General features: G+C 43.1%; 1 protein-coding gene across 1 annotated transcript in view; it reads left to right on the forward strand.

Moving 5' to 3' along the window:
* Nucleotides 1-8,320, forward strand: part of TBC1D31 (TBC1 domain family member 31) — a 65,536-nt gene extending 57,216 nt beyond the window's left edge. The window contains exons 18-21 of the mRNA XM_077493285.1: nt 1,759-1,953; nt 3,502-3,655; nt 6,229-6,348; nt 8,045-8,320. Of these exons, the coding sequence (XP_077349411.1) occupies nt 1,759-1,953; nt 3,502-3,655; nt 6,229-6,348; nt 8,045-8,187 (612 nt within the window). The 3' untranslated portion in view covers nt 8,188-8,320. The remainder of the gene's footprint in view (nt 1-1,758; nt 1,954-3,501; nt 3,656-6,228; nt 6,349-8,044) is intronic.
* The last annotated feature ends 14,724 nt before the right edge of the window (nt 8,321-23,044 follow it).

A 23,044-nucleotide genomic window follows, 5' to 3' on the forward strand; every position in this document is an offset into this window, starting at 1 on the left:
TACACGTGATCAGTGACCAGCTATTTCTTCTGTCTCTTTTTTATTTTTTTTTTACTGCCAGCCCACCATAGAAGTCAGTGCCCGATCTCGTACATTGGCTGCATGAGATTTGGTGCTGTTTATTATTGTTTATACATTGCCATAGCTATGGCAGCATAAGCAGTGTTGTATTAGCAGACACGCCACTGAAGCCATTGTAGCACATAAACAGTCATGTGAGAAAAAAAAATCTTTTCTTCCGAAATCTGGTGAGATCCCACACTGTACAGACATGATCTCCCTGGAAGGCACTTGTGACTTGGCCTTCCCACCAGGGCAGCTGCGAAATACACTGGCTACATTGACAGTGCTCCAATTTACCAAGATGTGGGAGTAAAATAGCATAAGTAACAGAATAAATGTAGTTGTGAAGTCACTTTCACTACTAGCTAGAATCCCCTCTGTTATATCAGGCCAAATCATTCAGTGCCTTTTGTTTTTTTTAAAATGTGGCTCATTACCTTATTGTAGCGCCGCTGTCAGTCAGCTGATGTCCTGGTGCTCTCCTGCCCCGCTCCGGGGACTAAAGAGGGAGGTGCTGAGGTTCCCGCTGACGTCACCAGGAGGAGAGCCTCGGGCGGTCGCGTGACCACTCAGCGGGGGTCTTGCATAAAGCATTGCGCCACATCATTTAAAAAAAAACGAAGGCAATGAGCGATATAACAGAGGCTAATGTCACAGAGCCAGTCCAGGCTCTGCAGAGATCCCAACAATATCAGCCAGTTGCCTGACAGGCTTTCCTCTTCCACATTGCCAGTCTTTGTGAGGACTGCACTTTGCTATTGAGCAAATGTGAGAGGGCACGGGGATAACCACTTTTGGGCTATAAACTAGCTGTATAAACTAGTAGGAAAAGTAGGAATGATGACACAGGTCGATTGACTGCGTGTCATCCCATTCAATTATACAGAGACATGCTTCCCCCAGGCGGGTTAATGAGATATTGAGTGTACCCAAAGAGTATACCTAAACCTTCCGGACAATATGAGGTGTGTTGCAAAAATGCTCTGTTAGGTGAGTGCCCTATTGCACATTTAATTTCATCTGAGAGGTGTTCTGTAGGGCTGTGACAAGGGCTGTGTGGCCCAATCAAACACCTCAATACATGTCTGCATGGTGCTGGCTTTGTGCTTGGGGCACAGGAACAGGAAAGTTTCTCCTCTAAACTATCATCACAAGTTTGGAGGTCTTAAAACGGAGCTCCACCCAAAATGGGAAGTTCCGCTTTAAGACCCCCTTCCCCGCTCCTGCTTGTGTAATGAAGCTTTTGGGGAGGAATGGGGGAGCTGGTACCCGATTTTGACAGTCGTCGCCCCCCCCCCCCCCCCCACGAAGACTTCTGGGACAAACGACAGGTCCCAGAAGACTGTAGGACCATGCACAGTGGGAAACCGGGTGCCCATAGTAAAGATGCCAGGGGGGGGGGAGGACACAGGGGGAAAAGGCTAGGGTGAGCACACTGCTGGATCATCAGACACAGGTGAGTGGCTGTTTATTAAAAGTCAGTAGCTACCATTTTTGTAGCTGCTGATTTTCAATTTTCACTTAAGAGACTGGAGCTCCTCTTTTAATGCCTTAAATGGCTTTGTGTAGCGTAGCAATAACTGCCCTTCCTTAGAAACCCCTAAACGCAATCATTTGAAGAGGTGTTCACATAATGCTGTCCATATAGTCCACATTTCCCATCTTAGACATGCTTGTCCTGCAATATCACTTCAGTTGCTGGAAGAGAGTTTAGCAAGAGCCGATCATCTGTGCTCGGGGACCGAGTGGAAAATTCAGGCTCTTCACAAACAACAGCAGGACGACATAGAGCGCAGCAAACATTATGAAGAAATGTTGAAACTGACCGGAGGTATTAAAGAGCAGGAGAAGCAGCTGCATGATGTCGTCAAAGAACTGGAAACCCAAAAGGCAAGTGGCCGCCATCTTATCTTTTTAGAAAGGTCTCCTGTATTACCTTGAATTCAACTGAACTATCCATACAGGAACATATTTCAGACCCAGAAGATTTGGCTGCTGAATGATCAAGACATTTTTTGCCATTCGGCACTGCGTCGCTTTGACGCTGCACCCAAACAAAATTGACATCTTTCCCACTCCCCGACCCACACAAATAGAGCTTTCTTTTGGTGGTATTTGATCATCTGCGTTATAAGCAAAAACAAAATGTGTCAGTTTTCAAAAAAAAAAACAATATTTTGTACTTTTTGCTATAATAAATATCCCCATTTTTTTTTTTTTTTTTTTTTTTTTTTTTTAAAAAGCTAATTTTTTTCTCAGTTTAGGCTGGTATGTATTCTTCTACATATTCTTGCTAATAAAAATCACAATAAGCATATATATTGATTGGTTTGCGCAAAAGTTATAGCGTCTACAAAACAGGGGCTAGATTTATAGCATTTTTATTATTTTTTTTTACTAGTAATGGTGGCGATCTGCGATTTTATATTTATCGTGACTGAGACTCTATGGCACACACATTGGACACCTCTGACACTATTTTGGGACCATTGTCATTTATACAGCGATCAGTGCTATAAAAGTGCACTGATTACTGTAAAAATGTCACTGGCAGGGAAGGGGTTAACACTAGGGGGGCGATCAAGGGGTTAACTGTGTTCCCTCTCTGTGTTCTAACTGAAGGGGGAGTGGGACTGTCTAGGAGAGATGACAGATCGCTGTTCATACTTGGTGTGAACAGATGATCTGTCTCTTCTCCCCTCAGAGAACCTCACTGTGTCACGAGCGATCACGGGAGCACCCGCCAGGCACTCGCATCGGCTCCGGGGGCGAGCAGCGGGCGTGTGCCCCTAGTTACCACAGGACGAAGCGACGTAACATAATGTCGTTTCTCCCAGCCTGTGCCATTCTAAAACTGCAACGGCTGGTCGGCATGTCGTTAAATTAATGTTTCTTGACTTACATGGGTTACTGAGCTTTACTCTGCATTATTGAATTAAAAAAGATGTATGGAGTGTGTTTATTTTTTATTTTATTTTTTTAGTATCATACTATCCTAGGTGGATGCAGCATTGGTCCGATGCAGCATCTGTCCCCCGGCGCCTCTAACACTAAGAACCAAGCGATTGAACATCGCCGATCGCTTGCTTCTCACAGCTCCGTGAGCAGAGAGCTGCTGACTGACAGTCACAGCTCTTTGCTCTGCCCCCTCCTCGCTCACTGGAGCGCTGGGCTGTGGAGGGGCGGGATCAGCCGGCTCAGGCTCCCAGTGGCTCGCTGGGAGGCTGAGCTGGGTGGCAGTGCAGGGATCTGAGCGGGTTCCCGCCTCTATGGTCACGATGATGCCTGGGCCGACTGTGACGTCAGCAGAGACACTCTGCTAAAGACGGGTCACAGGAGCTTTGGCTGTACTTCTCTTTTAATAAGCTGCTATACCTTTTGTTTACTCTTCCGCATAAATCTTTGATGCGTTTTTCTTGTTTGCTCCTGTGTGAATAGTGGGCTGAGGCGTCTAACAGACTTGGGCAGCTAGAAACAGAACAACTTGCAAAATCCACACAAGATGCTGAAAGGAGGACATTTTTGCGCACAGGAACAGTACAGGAGGTGGCGGCTGAGGACATCTTACTACAGACTGACAATGAATATTATGGTTAGTATGAAAGTTTGTTTAAACAGCATTAAAGCGGAGGTCTGCCAAAATGTTTTTTTTTTTTTTAAGTCAGCAGCTACAAATACTGCAGCTTCTAACTTTTAAAATATGGACGCTCACCTGTCCAGGGTGCTCGCGATGTCGGCACCCGAAGCCGATCTGTTGCTGGGCTCTCGGGTGCTGCCGTCGCCATCTTCGGTATGGGAATAAGGAAGTGATGCCTTGTGGCTTCACTTCCCGGTTCCCTACTGCACATGCGCGAGTCATGCTGCGCAATCCGGGTGGTCCCTGCTGTCTCTGGGACCCGTGTGTTTCCCAGCAGACAGTGGGGGGGATAGGCGTAAGACTCCTGCGGGTATCTATGCCTGGAAGTGGGTGCAAATACCTGTATTATACAAGTATCTGCATCCTCCTCCCCCCTGAAATGTGCCAAATATGACACCGGAGGGGGGGGGGGGGGGGGGTCCGAAAAGCGAAGGTTCCATTTTTGTGTGAACCTCTTCTTTAATGCAAAAAGTACACCATTGTGACCTTTACATGTGTAATCAGCATGTACATTTTCAATGAAATTGCAAGCACAATCCTACAGATTCATAGCAACTTTAGAGATGCATGTTGTAAATTTAGTCACACCCTAAAGTTATTAAAAAGCATCTTTGGTATCAAAATAGTTGCAGGCAACCACATAACGACTGCTGCCTCTTTTCATTGATCATTCCTGGAGTGGCACTGCCATCCTGCTCTCTATGAATGGTGAACATACTCGGCAGTGTTTCTATAGTGTTTTATTGAGACAGGTTATGGTGAAAAGGGACTAAAGCTTTCAAAAAGCCCTACACCTGAATTAGTGCATAAAGCTCTCCTGGAACAGATATTAAAGCGGAGGTCTGCCCACTGCTGCAAAAATTAATAGCCAGTAGCTGCACATACTGCAGCTGCTGACATTTAATAGTACACTTACCTATCCTGGAGTCCAGCGATTTCGGCACCGCAGCTGATGTTTCCATCAGCTGTCGGGTGCTGCTGCCGCCATTGTGAGTAAGGGAACCCAGCAGGCTAGCCTTAAGGCTTCACACGGGAACACTACTGCGCATGCGCGAGGCTTCGGTCCTCTTTTCTACTGGCCCGGCGGCCGGTCAAGGAAGAGGAATCTTAAGCAGTGATGCAAATATCTGTGGCTGAGGCTCCCAGAAGTGGGGACAGGATACCTGTAAAAGATAGATATTCTGCCCCCCGAAAGGTGACAAATGAGCAGGAGTTCCACTTGTGGGTGGAACTCCGCTTTAATGTCTCATTACATTGCATATCCCAAAAAAAAATAAAAAATCATTATCCTCATTCTATCCCTCGTTTTATCGCCATACTGTCTTAATCTATTTTGTAAAGCACTGCACAATCAGTTCTGCATAAGAATATAAATTTCAGGACAGTGGTTGGAGCTATGCAAAGCATCAATTTAGGGTCCCATCAGCAACATTCACATCCAGAACCACTTGTGTATAGCGCAAATATCGGTTAATATTATAGAGCCATTTTTATTTCAAATAAAATGTATGCAATTTACAATACAGGGACTTGAAAAAGTATTCATACCCCTTGAAATTTTCCACGTTCTGTCATCTTACAACCAAAAATCTAAATGTATTTTATTGGGATTTTATGTGATAGACCAACACAAAGTGGCACATAATTGTGACGAGAAAGGCAAATGATTATCGACTTTCAAACTTTATTACAAATGAATATGTGAAAAGTGTGGCGTGCATTTGTATGGCGCCCCCCTGAGTCAATACTTTGTAGAACCACCTTTCACTGCAATTACAGCTGCAAGTCTTTTTGGGGATGTCTCTACCAGCTTTGCACATCTAGAGTGACATTTTTGCCCATTCTTCTGCAAAATAGCTCAAGATCTGTCAGATTGGATGGAGAGCGTCTGTGAACAGCAATTTTCAAGTCTTGCCACAGACTTTCAATTGGATTTAGATCTGGACTTTGAGCCATTCTAACACATGAATATACTTTGATCTAAACCATTCCATTGTATCTCTGGCTGTATGTTCTCTTCTCTGGAAGAGTTGACGAGCTGATAAGATGTAAAAAATGTAAATGAAAACGTTTTTAAAATATTAAATAATGTATTCATATAAAAACTGAAAATGCAGACTTTTGTCATTTGTAGAACATCAAAATGCATATGGGTTATTTTGGAAAGAGTAAATTATTGCCAAAGTGCGTGCAGCTTTGGTTTCTCTTGTTGGTAACTGACCAAACTACACGTACACATGCACAGATGAATTGAAATCCTACATATACTGTTGACTAATCGTCAGGAACAAGTCTTGATAACCAGCGTGACTTTTCAGCTCTTCTCAGAGTGATACAGTACTCTTACAGCGTGGTGAAGATTACTCTATTGAGTGTGGATTGGGCAGTATTTATGTACAAACAATACATACACCTATTTACTGCCCCTAATAATGTAGTTTTCCAGGGTAAACGCCAAAGTATCATCTGCTTAGACTTCTGTTTTCCTCCGGGAACCTTGTCCTTACCTTCTTTCCCTTTTTCTACAGACAGAGTTCTGAATCATGGAATGCCCACAAGGAATTCTTTACGGAAAGAGGCAGATGGTCAGAAGAAGACAGAAAATGTGTGTTTAAATGATGTGTCTTCCTCTGACTCCTCCACCCACTGTAAGTTCTTTGCACTACGAATGGTGTATAAGGTTGTTCGGATAAGTTACCAACAGTAACTTTAGTTATCTCTGTAACTATTTTTGTAGACCTATCCGCCTCTAAATCTGGGGATGCTACACAATTTTTTAGCTTTTCTTTACTCCTATGGACTTTCTGTGCCTAATGATACCTATTATTGATGTCATTGATTTTCACCACTTCCAAATGTTGGCAGTTCTAATTTAGATATGCAATCTAAACAGTTCAAGGTCTGCAGCAGATCTGGCTTAGGTAGTGCAACAGGTTCACTTTAATTCCCACCTTATTCACATGCAGAATATACTCCCCTTATGTTTACTCCTCCACCAGTACTGGTGCTTTGTGATTGGCCCGTCACATGGAACGAGTCATTTGAAACGCTGGGTCTTTTCTTGATTCCTGGCAGCTGAAAGGAGCAGTGGGGGAGCAAAGGGGAAAGCTGGTGAGTATGTGCTGTTGGGGAAGGCGGGGGGGGGGGCAAACCTGTTACTTTAAAGCACAATTAACACCTCCCCCGAGGTATAGTGTTCTGACGGGGACTGCCCAAACCCCCCTGCCCACCAGAACAGACTGGTCAGCGCTCTCTCATCCATTGGCTCAGAGCGTTGATTGGATGGCAATCGGCTGACCTTTTTCGGTCATGCCCCTTCAACAGAAACGTGCTGAACGGCCAGCCGGATCAGCTACTGTACTTGCGGGCTGAATGACAGACAGTTTCTATTGAACTGGCCGATGCCACCCGATATTTGGCCCTGGTGTACGGCCCTTTAGATGGCAGCTTCCTTGCATGAAAAGGATAGGAGGGTTTAGTTCTGCTTTAAATTTAGAAGTTCAGGTGCCGTTACTATTTGAAACTCCATAGCAGCTTTCTGCATAGCGAATGCCAGGCCACTTTCTTACCCCTGACCCTAATGTAGACTTGGCATACGAGGAATAACACTCAAATGTAAGCATGCAGTCACTCGGGATAGAGGTTTCAAAAGTAGTGGACAGAAACCTGATAAAGACCATGACTGTTTTTTTTTGCTTTCTGAGTAGCCTATGTCCAGCTTTTTAGTGAAGGTTAAGGTGAAATTTTAGGAAACGATTTAAAAATGGTGGGCAGGCAGGAGCTTTAATGCAGAAAAGATAGGCTTTGTCTATTCTGCACAAAGGTGTCTTACTTGCCCGTCCACCCCTGTACAGAAAGTGCAGCTCACTGCACAAATTCGGCAATGCCGAAACTGACGGAACTCCCAAGCATGCGCAGTAATGACTTCATCTCCGCCTGGCCAATGACAGCGACCAGCAGGGAGTTCTGGGGACAGCGCACCGCTGGATTCTAGGTGAGTATAGTTCTGCTTTAAATTATGACCAAGCTGAACCAAACAATTACCTTCACTAAGAGATGCAGTGGCTGTGAGTGCTGTATAAACTGTATGTAGCCTCAGCTACAGTATACAGCACTGTATTTCGGCAGTGGGATGGAAACCTTCCACCCCACCTCCAGAACAGAATTGAGTTGAGCTGAATGCTGCTCTATGGATACAAAGCTTCCTCTGATTGGCTGAAAGGGAGAGGCAAGTGGATGATGATGTTGGGCCATCAGTTACTGTTTTTTGTTTTGTTTTGTTTTTTTGGAAGTGACAATGGTTTTCTGCAATATTTTATATGTGTATTTTTTGTGCTTTTGTAGTTTCTTTGGATCGAGGGAGGGGAGATTTGGAGAATAAAGAGCGTGTTCTCCTGTCAGAAGTGCGAGAGCTCAGACAGAAGTTGGCTTCCCAGGCTCGCAATAAGTACCCAACCTCGCTTCACTCAGACACACTATGGACTTGATACTGATCTTGTTACAAAGTTCTTTCAATGTGATTGTATTTATTTTATTTTTCACAGTTTGGCTGCGTTTTGTACATTGTTTTATGATGCTCAGTTATTAAAAGCAGTATGAATAAAAATAAAAAAAACACAATCTGTGTGTGTTGTGAGAGCTTTTTTTCTCATCTATTGAAAGACAAAGGAAGTCACAAAAAGTACCCAACTTTGCTTCACCCAGACACACTATGGACTTGATACTGGTCGTATATTACCCTAACTTTGTATACCTAGGTTATACTGCCACCTACAGGAGTATTGCACACTGCCAAACAAAAAACTGTATACAACCTCGGGGATCAACCCCTCTTGCCATCAGTATGCTTCTGTTTATTTTCTAGTGTGCTAGTGAGATGAACTAACATTATTTTACTTGCTTTTTTGCTTCATATAAGCTCAGTGGCATGTGGTACACCGACCTGGCAAATGTTCTGAAAATATAAAACTCTGTGTCCCTTAATGGATGAGAAATTAAATAAGATTTTTGTACTCGTCATAAAATCCTTTTCTTGGGGTCCACTGGGAGACACGGGTCCTAACCCCCTCTGTGTTTATGATCATGCTCTTGGTACTACTTTACTACAAAACTGAGGCATGCTGGTAGTGGTTGGGGTTATTCTTGGCTGAACAAAAATACTATTTTCCAGCTTGAGGTCATTAATCGCTTCCCACCCGGCCTAATGTAATATGACGGCCGAGCAGAACTCCCCTCCCCTCCCCTGTCCTGGGTGGACATCATGTGATTTCCTCCACAATCACACGGCAAGGGTGCCCTTCAGTGCGATTTGTCACAGATAACAGATCAGTGTACTGGGCTGCTGCCGGTACCATGTAATCGCTGTGACCAATCACAGCAGATCACTTGACAATTGTACACAATGGATGGCTTCCAATTATATTATTATTGTGTTGATCTCTGTGATTAGTCGCAGTGATCACGTGATACAGGCAGGGCCAATCACAGCCCATCTGTACCATGTGATTAGCTGTGGCCAATCACTATAATACACACTGAATGGATATATTTCATTCAGAAAAAATGGTTGCTTATAACGGTGATTATTGCTGTTATAAGCAATCAGTGTGTTTAAAAAAAAACTGATCACCTCCCCATAGTAGTACAGTGTATCTTTTGTTCTGGTCACAGTATGTAAAAAAGAAAAAAAATTAATAAAGGAAAAAAATATATATATATAATCATTTAGGGCCTCAAGAAATGAGATAAGCCAGGATTGATCATTTTTCAGATCTACAGTATATACAGTGCCTTGAAAAAGTATTCATACACCTTGAAATTTTCCACATTTTTTCATATTACAACCACAAAAATGTAACACCCCTTTCACACCAGGGCGTTTTTCAGGCGCTATAGCGTTAGAAATAGCGCCTGCAATCCGCCCTAAAGAATCTGCACCATTGTGTGTAGTGTGAAAGCCCCGAGAGCTTTCACACTACAGCGGTGCGCTGGCAGGACGTCAGAAAAAAAGTCCTGCCAGCAGCTTCTTTGGAGCGGTGAAGGAGCGGTGTGTTTACCGCTCCTCCACCGCTGCTCCCCATTGAAATCAATGGGGCAGAGCTGTAATGCCGCCGGCAAAACATTTTTTACAAATCTATGGAAAGTGTGGTGTGCATTTGTATTCAGCTGCCTTTACTCTGATACACCTAACTAAAGTCTATTGGAACCAATTACCTTAAGTTGTCACCCAATCAAGGAGCTGTAGATCGATCCAAAGTGCTTGAAAGCCAAATGGATGGTACCCCGGGCCTCGTACAAGAAGAAACAAGGTTTTTGCCTGTAATGCTTCTCTTTTGAGAGTTGGACCCTGGGACCCGGCACCTTGGTCATGTTAAAGCCAAAGAGTTTTCTGGCAGTGGTGCTGTACAGGTCCATGGGAGTGGACACAAGCAAGGGGACCCGGTCCTTGAAGGTCTGGCATGACACGGGCCGCTGTGATGGGTGAAGGCTGGATCTGTCTGTGATCATTTCTAGCAGTCCTGCGGTGGGGATCAGGTAAGTCAGAAACACAGGGAATGTATATATATATATATATATGTGTGTGTGTGTGTGTGTGTGTGTGTGTATGTATGTATAATAAACAAAAAATGCAGCGCTAAAGTGAGAAAAACACCTCGTGATAAAAAGTGTTGCTGTAAAAAAATGAATGAGTGGCGTAGCAAAACCAAACCAGATTATAAACAAGTGCAATCAATATAAATAGAGAAGTGCAAAAAATTCTTGTAAACCGTGACATAAAAGTCAAAAAGTTATTATATTGGATGAATGAAAAATGGCTTGAAACCAAGCCAAGGCCATATAGAAAACAGTCGTCTCTATAATCATAAAATGTCACTTCACAGTGGAAAATAGCCGGGACTAGTCGCAATGCCACACGTCCAGTACCCAAGAGGTGAAGACTGAGGAAACCACCAGCTCGGTACCACTTAAGGTTTCTTCATACAGGTACCACAGCAAACTGAATGTAAACAAATAAGGTAATGGGTACGCTTACCCGAAGGTGTGGACCCACACACTTTTGTGGTGAGTCATTCAGACATCAAATTGCGATAGACAGCAATCCTCCCATACAGGTGATGTAAACCTCAGCTGTACCAAGACGCCTTCCGTTCTCTCTGTATTCAGGATGCCCAATCCGGGATGTCTTCGGCTCCAAGGAAGTGAAGAAAGTATTCACACCCAGATAGGTGCGTAAAAAATAATAAAATAACAAACCGAATGAAAGGGAAAAAACAGAAGGCCTCCTCATAGAGCAGATTTATTCCGATAAAAAAGTATTTATTAAAAATAAAATTGAAAAAACAAGATACATGCATGTACAAGCCATCAGTGAAGAAGGGTACAGAAACGCAAATATCAATAAAAAAGCGTGGAAAATCTCGCCTGCAGGCTATGTACCCAACATGTTTCGCAATAACTTGCTGTGAAATCCCACGCACATATATACTGCTCTTTCATCACCTAAAATTAACATCAGCTGCTGTTCAAAGACTGTTGCGGCAAAACAAATATAAAAAAGATACTCATGACAACTCTTGCTGACACTGATAGGAATAAACCTATCAATGAAGGGGGTGTCATCACACCATCCTCCTATCACTAACCCCCCCCCCCCCATACACCAACCAATCAGAGAGAATCTACCAGCTAATCAGGGGGGAATGAACATGGACCCAATCAAAAGAAGAGAAGGACTACGAAGGAGGGGCGGGACATACCCCTGCAATCAGGACCACTCACCGTAGCATTACTAAAGGGGAACGTCGTGAAAAGAACGCCCACGTCCAGTCACATCGACCCATAGGGACGGGACGCGCCCATATAACAAAGGACGCCCACCATACTAACATAGGGGAGGAGCGGCAGCCCGCACAAGAACACCCACATCTGAGCGGCACTACGTAACCACACTCGGCCCCAACGTCATGATATCTACGGACGTCACTGCATTCTGCGCATTACGTCATCGTGCATCGCCTAACGAAGGGCGGTGCACTCCAAGCCTCGCCCTGAGTCTTCCTCCACCAACGAAATAGCTGGCTATGTCAAACGAGGGGACAACAGGGAGAAACGATAAAACCATAGCACAATGCACCATGGTAATGGATGTCCCACCTAACAATGGTTCTCAACATCCCCTCTAGTGGCCAAAAAGGGAAATACCACTTGGCGCCCAAGCTACGTCATATGACGTCCTGGGCTTTGTGGTGGTATATCTGAATGATGCCTGAGGTTACAGACATCATTCAGATATCAGCATTTTCAGCCTGCGATTCCCTGCACCACAAGAACGATCATAGTGGCTGTTCTTCCGCTTGATCGTTCTTACGGGCATTCATACAACGGGTGACTCGGATAACTCAGCCAGTTAGGATACCCTTGTGCCCATGGGATTTGAATCTGGTTTTGTCGGTGTTGCAAAGACAACCCTTTGAACCTATACGGAATATTCCTTTGATCCTTTTGACAGGAAATTAGTATTCCTAGTTGCGATAACCTCTGCAAGAAGAGTATCAGAATTGGCTGCTTTCTCTTGTAAAGAGCCATACGTAATCGTTCATAAAGATAAGGGGGTGCTGCGTCTGCACCCAAACTTTTTGCCAAAGGTAGTGTCTGGTTTTCATCTGAATCAAAATGTTTCCTTATCTTCTTTTTTCCCAGAACCTCGTTCTGTAGAAGAAAAATGTATTACATTCTCTCGATGTAGTGAGAGCAATTAAAGCTGAATTAAAGCTAAATTAAATCTGAAAGCGACTGCTCAGTTATGGAAAACTGATGTTATGTTTGTGTTGCCGGAAGGCCCTAGAAAGGGTCAGGCAGCATCGAAATCTACTGTTGCTAAGTGGATTCATCGGGTGATTAGTCAGGCATATGGTCTGAAAAGGGGTTCCTCCCTTTCAGATTAAAGCGTACTCTACCTGGGCAGTCAGTGCTTCATGGGCAGTGCATCACCAAGCCTCTGTGGCTCAGGTTTGCAAGGCCGCTACTTGGTCATCAGTACATACATTCACAAGATTCTATCAAATGGATGTAAGATGGCAGGAGGACACCACCTTCGGGCGCAGTGTGCTGCAGGCAGCAGTGTAGGGTCCTCACACCTGGTGGCGGCTATTTGCTTTGTGTCTCCCTTCCCTCAGGTGGCATTGCTTTGGGACACCCCATATAGTTATTACTATGGTACTCTGTGTCCCGTGATGTACGATAAAGAAAATTTTTATAACCGCTCACCTGTAAAATCCTTTTCTTGGAGTACATCACGGGACACAGAGGTCCCTTCCCCCTGATTGGGATATGTATCTATTGCTTTGCTACAAAAACTGAGATACTCCAGGTATGGGAAGGGCACTTCCTGTTTTCTTTTTGGTTATACCAGTGTCCATTCACCTAAAGATGGCCTATAACCCATATAGTTATTGCTATGGTGCTCTGTGTCCCGTGATGTACTCCAAGAAAAGGATTTTACAGGTAAGCTGTTCTAAAAATACTATTATCCCAAGCTTTGAATATCTCACGGAGCTTTGTTCAATCAACCTGAAAATGGAAAGAGTATGGCACAACTGCAAATCTACCAAGACATGGCCGTCCACCTAAATTGACTGGCTGGACAAGGAGAGCATTAATCAGAGAAGCAGCCAAGCGGCCCATGGTAACTCTGGAGGAGCTGCAGAGATCCACAGCTCAGGTGGGAGAATCTGTCCACAGGACAACTATTAGTTGTGCACTCCACAGATCTGGCCTTTATGGAAGAGTGGCAAGAAGAAAGCCATTATTGAAAGAAAGCTATAAGAAGTCCAGTTTGCGAGCAGCCATGTGGGGAACACAGCAAACATGTGGAAGAAGGTGCTCTGGTCAGATGAGACCAAAATTGAGCTTTTTGGCCTTAAAGCAAAATACCTCTGGATATTGTGGATTGCTGCACAACTCAACAGAACATTTCACTCTGCGGTAGTGATGTCCAGTTCATGAACGAATCGTTCTATTAAATCGATTCTTTTCAGTGAACTAGATGAATCGATTCATCTGAGTGAACTGATTCGTTTGAAACAGTTCACTCTGCACTCAGTACATAGCAGAGCAGGCCTGGTAATATGATCCTAGAGTGAGAGAGCCCCGCCCCTCCCTGCAACCAATCAGCTGATCAAAGCACAGCGACACTCAGGAACTGGATACAAACTTAAAACAAGAGTCAGGAGTACACAGTACACTGAGTTAACCCTTTCATGACTAAGCCTATTTTTGGAATTTGGTGTTTACAAGTTAAAATCCATATTTTTTGCTAGAAAATTACTTGGAACCCCCAAACATTATATATATTTTTTTAGCAGAGGCTCTAGAGAATAAAACGGCGATTGTTGCAATATTTTATGTCACACGGTATTTGCGCAGTGGTGTTTTAAACGCAACTTTTTGGGAAAAGGGACACTTTCATGAATAAAAAAAAAACAAAACAGTAAAATTAGCCCAATTTTTTTGCGAAATGTGAAAGATAATGTTACGCCGAGTAAATAGATACCAAACATGTCACACTTTATAATTGCGCGCACTTGTAGATTGACGACAAAGTACGGTACCTAAAAATCTCAATAGGCGACGCTTTAAAAATTTTTTACGGTTACCAGGTTAGCGTTACAGAGGAGGTCTACTGCTAGAATTATTGCTCTCGCTCTGACGATCGCGGCGATACCTCACATGTGTGATTTGAACACCGTTTACATACGCGGGCGCGACTTCCGTATGCGTTTTCTTTGCTTCGCGAGCTCGCGGGGACGGCGGGCGCTTTGAAATTTTTTTTTTTATTTTTTTTATTTATTTTTAAATGACTAAATTGTTTAAAAAAAAAATAAAAAATTTGATCACTTTTATTGCTGTCACAAGGAATGTAAACATCCCTTGTGACAGTAATAGGTGGTGACAGGTACTCTTTATGGAGGGATCGGGGGTCTAAAAGACCCCCCACCCCTCCTTTACACTTCAATGTATTCAGATCGCCGAAAACGGCGATTCTGAATACCGGATATTTTTTTAAAACCGGCGCCATTGGCAGCCGAGTAAACGGGAAGTGACGTCATGACGTCGCTTCCGTGTTTACGATGAGGAGACTGGAACGAAGCCGATTACGGCTTCGTTCCAGTTCCTCCCCAGCAGCCAGAGCCGACGGATCGCAAATCGGTGCTCCCGATCGAGCGGGAGCACCGGTAACAGCGGCGAGAGGCGGCGGGAGGGGGGGACGTCCCCTCCCGCTCCTCCGGCATAACAGCCGAGCGGCTTTTAGCCGCATCGGTTGTTATGCCTGGATAGCCAATCGCCTGCTGTAAAAAACGGTACCGGGATGATGCCTGCAGGTGCGGGCATCATCCCGGTATAACCCTCGGAAGCCGAGTACGCAGATGTGCGTACGCTCGGTGGGAAAGGGTTAAAGAATCATATAAATTACAGAGTTAAAGAATCATATAAATTACAGAGTTAAAGAATCATATCAGTTTTTAGAACACAGTACACTGAAAGAACCACGAGTCACCACCAGTAAAACAATACACTAAACCAATGAGGTAGCAGCAGTGATCAGGTGGTACGAACAGCCTAAGGCCCTTTCACACTCGTGCGACTTGTCCTGCGACTTGAGACTGCAAAGTCACATGACAGGTCACACCCCATGATTTCCAACGAGTTCAGTTCATATCTGTGCGACTTCAAAGTAGTTTTTGTACTACTTTTGTCCGACTTTGATGAGACTTGTGGCAGAGACCTCAAGATTACACAGACATTGCTTCAAGTCGTGGCAAAAATCATGGCAAAAGCACTTGACTTTCAAGTCACACAAGTGTGAAAATAGCCTTAACGATTGAATTTTACTACCAGGGGTACTTCGCCCATGGTAGTGGTAGTAAAATCTGATCATCATTTCTGCACATGCGCTGTAAAGGCTACGGGCAAATCTGATGGCTAGCAATGTTAACTGTGAAGTTGGCCCATCAGAATGCAGTTCACATGCACAAAAACCCACTTTTCATTTAGGCTCCATTTCCACTTGTGCAACTTGTCCTGCGACTTTGTACTCTATGATTTCCATTGAGTATTATTCGTATCTGTGCGACTTCAAAGTAGTCCCTGCACTACTTTGGTTCCACTTTGATGCAACTTGAGATCCATAGACCTCCGGAATACACAGGCATTGCTTTAAAGTCGCATCAAAATTGCGGCAGAATTTTGCAACTTTCAGGCTGCGTTAGCCTGAAAAGCCAGAAAGTTGCACGATTCTGCCGCGACTTGAAGCAATGCCTGTCTATTCTGGAGGTTTATGGACCTCAAGTCACATTAAAATGGGACCAAAGTAGTGCAGGGACTACTTTGAAGTCGCTGTGACTTGAAGTCGCACAGATATGAATGGTACTCCATTGGAAATCGGGTACTTCTTGTCATGCAACTTTGCAGTCCCAAGTCGCAGGACAAGTTGCACAAGTGGAAACAGAACCTAAATGAAAAGCGGGGTTTGTGTGCATGTGAACTGCATTCTGGGGCAACTTCACAGTTAACATTGCTATCCATCAAATTTGCGGAAACCTAGGCTCAGGGCCAGTTCACACTGCTGCGTGGAGCAAAATCGCATGCGATTTACACTGCTGCACAGTGCAAAATCACATGCGATTTGCACTGCAGTGCAAATCACAGGTGATGTCCGTGCAATGCGATTTCAGCCATACAGATACTATGGCTGAAATCGTATCGCATTCGGACTAAACTCGCACAGGACCCTTTTTTTGGTCCGCACCAGAATCGGATCGCATGTCCAAACTGACACTTTGCAGTGCGACATGCGAGCTGAAATGGGGGTGTCATTAACATTGTATGACACTCCCCAGCAGTTCGCATATGTCGTTGGGAACTGTTGTGCAAGTCGGGTGCGATGCAAGAACCCGTAGTGGAATCGCAGGGTTCCCGCATCGCACAAGTGTGAACCCAGCCTAACACAGCTGTTTGTGTATCATCAAAATTCATGACACTGAGCTAATGTGACAACAATAGGCTTGTGCTCTGCGCCAATGAACTAAATCAAAGTAAACGTCCCCAGGACCTGCCAACCTTCTGTGTGAATCAGTCTTCTGATTCTACTCATTTAATATGATTGAATCAGAGCTTCGGTTCACTTGCTTGTCAGTAGACTCAGCAAGTGAACCGAAGAACCGAAGAATCGATTCATTGAATCGGTTTCATTTCAGTGAGCAGTTCAAAATGAACCGATTCACTTTAAAGATCCGGACTTCCCATTACTATAAGCTAGCATATCTGGTGTGTCATTTTATATTGACATTTTATATTTAAAATGATGCTTAGCTTGATTGTAGTAACAAGTCAAAATAATTTTTTATTCTCTCCGAGCAGGTACAAAATATGAAATGATTCCTAATTGGTTGCTATAGATGCCAATTTTTATTTGCTCCAGTTTTAAAAATCATCCCATCAAGACCACAGAGCCTGTAATATCACTTAACCACTTGCTTACTGGGCACTTAAACACCCTTCCTGCCCAGACCAATTTTCAACTTTCGGTGCTCTCACACTTTGAAAGACAATTACTCAGTCATGCAACACTGTACCCAAATGAATTTTGTGTCCTTTTTTTCCCACAAATAGAGCTTTCTTTTGGTGGTATTTGATCACCTCTGGGGTTTTTATTTTTTGCTCTATAAATGAACAAAGACCGAAAATTTTGAAAAAAAACGCATATTTCTTTGTTTCTGTGACATAATTATGCAAATTATTAATTTTTCTTCATACATTTTGGCCACAATTTATACGGCTACATATCTTTGGTAAAAATAACCCAAATTAGTGGATATTATTTGGTCTTTGTGAAAGTTAGAGAGTCTACAAGCTGTGGTGCGAATCGCACAAAATTGATCACATCTGATGTACTAGTGGACTATCTCGCTTCTTGCGACCCAAACAAGTCAGGAAAGTACAAATACCCCCCAAATGACCCCTTTTTGGAAAGTAGACATTCCAAGGTATTTAGTAAGAGGCATGGTGAGCTTTTTGATGTTGTCATTTTTTTCCCACAATTCTTTGCAAAATTAAGATTTTTAATTTTTTTTTCTCCACAAAATTGTCATTGTAATAGGTTATTTCTCTCACATGGCATGTGTATACCACAAATGACAACCCCAAAAAAATTCTGCTACTCCTCCTGAGTATTACAATAGCACATGTGTGGGACTTTTTCACAGCCTGGCCACATAGAGAGGCCCAACATGCAGGGAGCGCCATCATGTGTTCTAGGAACATAAATTACACATCTAACTTGTTGACTACTTATTACACTTTTGAAGACAGATGGCACTGATACGTGGCAATGATGACACTTATACGTGGCACTGATGACACGTGGCACTAATATGTGGCACTGATGACACGTGGCACTTATACGTGACACTGATGACACGTGGCACTAATACGTGGCACTGAAGACACGTGGCACTAATACGTGGCACTGATGACAGATGGCACTAATACGTGGCACTAATATGTGCCACCGATGACAGATGACACTAATACATGGCACTGATGACGCGTGACACTGATGACAGATGGCACTGATAAGTGGCATTGATGACACGTGACACTGACAACAGATGGCACGTGACACTGACAGGTGGCACTGATGACAAATGGCACTGATACGTGGCACTAATGACAGATGGCACTAATGCGTGGCACTGATGACAGATGGCACTATGTGGCACTGATGACACGTGGCACTGATGACAGATGGCACTGGGGACAAATGGCACTGTCAACGGGTGGCACTGGGGGCAGGTGGCACTGAGGGCAGGTAGCACTGGGGTGGATGGCACTGGGGCGGATGGCAATGGGGCAGGATGGTACTGGGGCAGGATGGCACTGGGGGAGGATGGCACTTTTTTTTACTTTTTTTTTTACTTTTTTTTTTTTTTTTATCAAATCAAAGCAGAACGGCTGCCGCTGCAGCCGTTCATCTCTCCCCTCTCACACTCTGTCTGTGTGAGGAGGGAGAGCGGCGCTGAGAGATGATCTCATATGTTTACATATGAGATCATCTCCCATTGGACACGCCGATCGCGCTGTAAACGGCCGCTGTGATTGGCCGTTTACAGCGATCTGTGTTTGCCTGTCCCCGGGGGACACGGCAAACACAGAACTTCCCCGATGCGCGCCCGCGGCGGCGCGCATTGCGGAAGTAAACATTGGGACGTCCAGGGACGGCCACCCGGACGAAAGCGCCCGCTCTACGGCCGTCATTCGGCTATAGGGCGGGCGCGAGGTGGTTAAAGTGGTTGTAAACACTTACCTATACCCATTGATGTGACTAGCCTTAGGTGATACACAGAGATAAAACAAATCCTCCTACATAATTTGTACCTCTTTATCTGCAGTCTTCTCTTCACTACACCTGTTCAAAGTCCAGAATTTATAAAGCTTGTCTGAGCTTTCAAAAAAAGGTGGATGGATACAGAGCTCAGTAAGGAGAGCTCTAAGCCCCTGTACACACGGTTGGAGATTTTGACAACCAAATCCGTCTGATTTTGTCCGTCGGATCTTGTCCGAAACTGTTGCATACACACGGTCGGACTAAGTTGTCAAAAAATCCGATCATTCAGAACGTGATGACGTAATTTCGTTACGACGGGACTACGTTCAGGCTAGTAGCCAATAGCTTTGGTGTAGGAATTTGATCTGAGCATGCATGGCACTTTGTCCGATCAAAATTCTCTACACATGATCGGAGTATGTCCGATCGAACCAGTTGGTCGGAAAATATTTCCAACAAGTTGTAAAATTGGGTCCGATGGATATTCAGACTGAATCAGTCCGATGCATACCACACACAGTCGGATTATCCGACAACACGGTCCGATAGGACACATTCCGACGGATTCTCCGACCGTGTGTACAAGGGCTAAGAGCTGGTTGGAGGAAAGGAACACACCCCTCCCTGCACACAGGAACAGAGCTGAGGTTCTTAATCAGATTGAGATCCCTCCCGTCACCTTTTTTCTCATGGTGTCAGGAAAACTTGTCAGAAGTGGCTCATGCTGATAGCAGATGACACTTAAAAGTTAATTTACTAATACTGGAGAGTGCAAAATCTGGTGCAGCTGTACATGGTAGCCAGCTTCCAAGTTTAGCTTGTTCAATTAGGGAAATATTTTGTTTGTTTGAGACACACCTTTGCCTACATACCAGACATGTTGTGCAAAATAAAAACATTTTTTGAGTTTAGTTTCAATTTGTTATTCACGTAAATTTGTTTAGTTGAATTCATTAAATTCATTTTCGGAATGAGTATCGTTTTAATTCGATTTGACTTTTCTGAATTTAGTCTAATTGAACTAATTTCGACCAAATTTGGAAAATGTTAATGGAATTAGAATCAAATGCCATTAAAATTTTGGAAGAGGGTTATATACTTTCTATTCAATTTTTTCTTTTCTATTCTATTCGGAAGATGGCTATCTTATTCTATTCTACTATTTTCTATTCCTTTCAATTTCTAATTTCATTTCAATATGAATTTATTCTATTAAAATTTCAGAAGATGAGTTATAACCATTTTATTCCATTCTATTTTTTTCTATTCTATTTGAAATTCGAAACATGGTTATATTCTTTCTATTCTATTCTTTTATTTTCTATTCCATTAGAATCTGAATTTATTCTAGTTGAAATTCATATTTTGGAAGATGGTTATATTCTTTCTAATTTATTCTGTTCTGGTTTTTCTATTCTATATTTTTCTATTTTATTCCAGTTCAAATGTATTCTGTTTGAAATTATATTTTCAGAAGATGGGTATATTCTTTCTATTTTATTCTATTCCTTTATTTTCTATTCTATTTTGTTATCTAGTTTATTTTGTTCTGTTTTACTATGTCCTTTTATATTCTATTCCTTTAGTTTCTATTTGGATATTTGAATTAAATGATTTGAAAGCTTTTCAAAGTTGATTTGAATTTTGTAATTTCAGTTTATTATTTCAAATTTGTTTAAATTCGTTATTGTTGTAATTCGGATACACCCGAATTTCCGCATAATGAAAAATCTGCCCAAATTTTGATTTGGAACGTACATATCTACTACATCTTGTGTTCCCCTCTTTACCATTGCAAAAAGTTGGGAACTATGCCATCTGTTGATTACATTTTATTAGACCTGCTTCTGGAACAGCATTCAAGCAACTAATCAGTACAGCAAAATTCTGCACCATCCAATGACCAGCAAGAAAGGACATGCATGTCTAAAGAGATCCCAGGGATGTGTTCTTTCACTCAGGTTAATCACTTGGCCCTGTTCATCCCTGAGTCTATAAAAGCGCCACTTGAAACTCCACCAGAAGAACTCCACCATTTAACACTAGGATTTCCATTAAATTCAATGTTGCTCATTGGCTGAATAGAGCGTCCTGCCAAGATGCCCACGCCTTAGACGCGGAGGCACAGCGGTACATGGGGGGGGGGCAACAGGCCTGGGTGGGGTTATCACCCTAAGGCTATATATAAAGAGATTGCAGAGTATGAAATGTTTGGGCGCCATTTGCACATGGTATGTGTTGGCACTCTGAGCTTTCTCATGTGGGCACTGGTTCTTATATCTTGGTGTATTACTGGCATTATCTAAGGTAAAACAGAAATGTTTGTAGTGTGACAGTTCTACCGCTCTGTAGCTTGGTACATCTAAATAGTATACATTTGGGAGAAAGGAATCCAATATCAGAACCTTATGAGTATAGGACATAGATTGTTTGCGACCACATTGTTATTACTGAATATCTAAGCAGACCACCCTAAGCAAAAAAAACTCCAGGACTTTACCAGTACCCCAATTCTACATGTATAAAAAAAATATAAAATTTTATTAGTACAAATATTAAACTATAGTAAAAATTCGTCAGAAATTATATGATACTTAACTCCTTCAGATCCACACTATAGCCGAACGACGGCTACAGTGCGGGCCTGCTTTGCCAGGAGGCCGTCTCAATAGATGTCCTCCCCTTTACATGCTCCCCACACGCCCCCTGCAGGGCACGCGCTGTGATAACGGAGTCACCAAGAATCACTCGGGTGATCACAGATTGGAGTAAGGGGTCGATCCCACCCCTTACCCAAGTGATTAGCTGTCAACCAATGATGGCTGATCATGTCATGTGAACAGAAGATCGGTAATAGTTTTTTTTTCTCCTCGCGCTGACAGCTTGAGGAGAAAAAAAAGCCGATCACCGGCTTCAGTGCAAGGGACATCGGTCCCGAAGAGGAAGAGACTAAGCTGCCTCATCTGTGTCCTCCAGTAATGCCTGCCAGTGCCCACACAGTGCCACGAATCTGTGCATAAGTGCCAGCAATCAGTGCCACCTATCAATGCCCACCAGTGGTGCCAATCAATATCACCTATCAGTGCCCATCACTGCCACCCATCAGTGCCACCTATTATTGCCCTTCAGTGCCCACCAATGCAGCCTATCAGTGCCCATCATGCAGCCTCATCAGCGTACATCAATGAAGGAGAAAAATTACCTGTTTGCAAAATGTATTAACAAAATAAGAAAACGTTTTTTTTTTTTTTTTAATTCAGTCTTTTAAAAAAAAAAAATTAATAAAAAATAAAAAACCCAGAGGTGATCAAATACAACCAAAAAAAAGCTTTATTTGTGGGAAAACATGATAAAATTTTCATTTGGTGTTATATGAATTGTCATTCAAAGAGTGACAGCGCTAAAAGCTGAATATTGGTCTGGGCAGGAGGGGGGATTTAGGTGCCCAGTAAGCAAGAGGTTATACTGCTTCATACAAACATAAAGTAGTCATTTTTTAGCTGATATCATTACTCGTGACATTGGTAGATTGTTCGTTCCTCCAACGCGTTTCACGGGTCAGAGCCGCTTCTTCAGGAAGATATACAGTAACAGATAAAACACGGTATCAATACCACTGATACCACTGGTTCAGATTTTCACATGCATAACCCATGTGTTACATTCCAAAAAGTCTATCATACCTAATATAGACGAGGACACTGTTAATAAAAACACTTGAGTAGTACGACTAATAGAGCCCTCATGGAGAGAACAAATCCAAAAAATGCAATCTATCCACTATATTCAAATGATGAAAATAGCTGCAAGAAATGTATAAATACAGTATATACTATGGGATTAGTAAAGGATAGATCAATAATATATATATATATATATATATATATATATATATATATATGTGTGTGAATTAGTCAACCCATGGATTCCCAACTGCACTCCTACTCCCCAGATGGTTA

Source organism: Lithobates pipiens, unplaced genomic scaffold (assembly GCF_037356315.1).
Source record: "Lithobates pipiens isolate NorthernLeopardFrog02 unplaced genomic scaffold, aLitPip1_a1.2 Scaffold_19, whole genome shotgun sequence".
Classification (NCBI taxonomy): domain Eukaryota; kingdom Metazoa; phylum Chordata; class Amphibia; order Anura; family Ranidae; genus Lithobates; species Lithobates pipiens.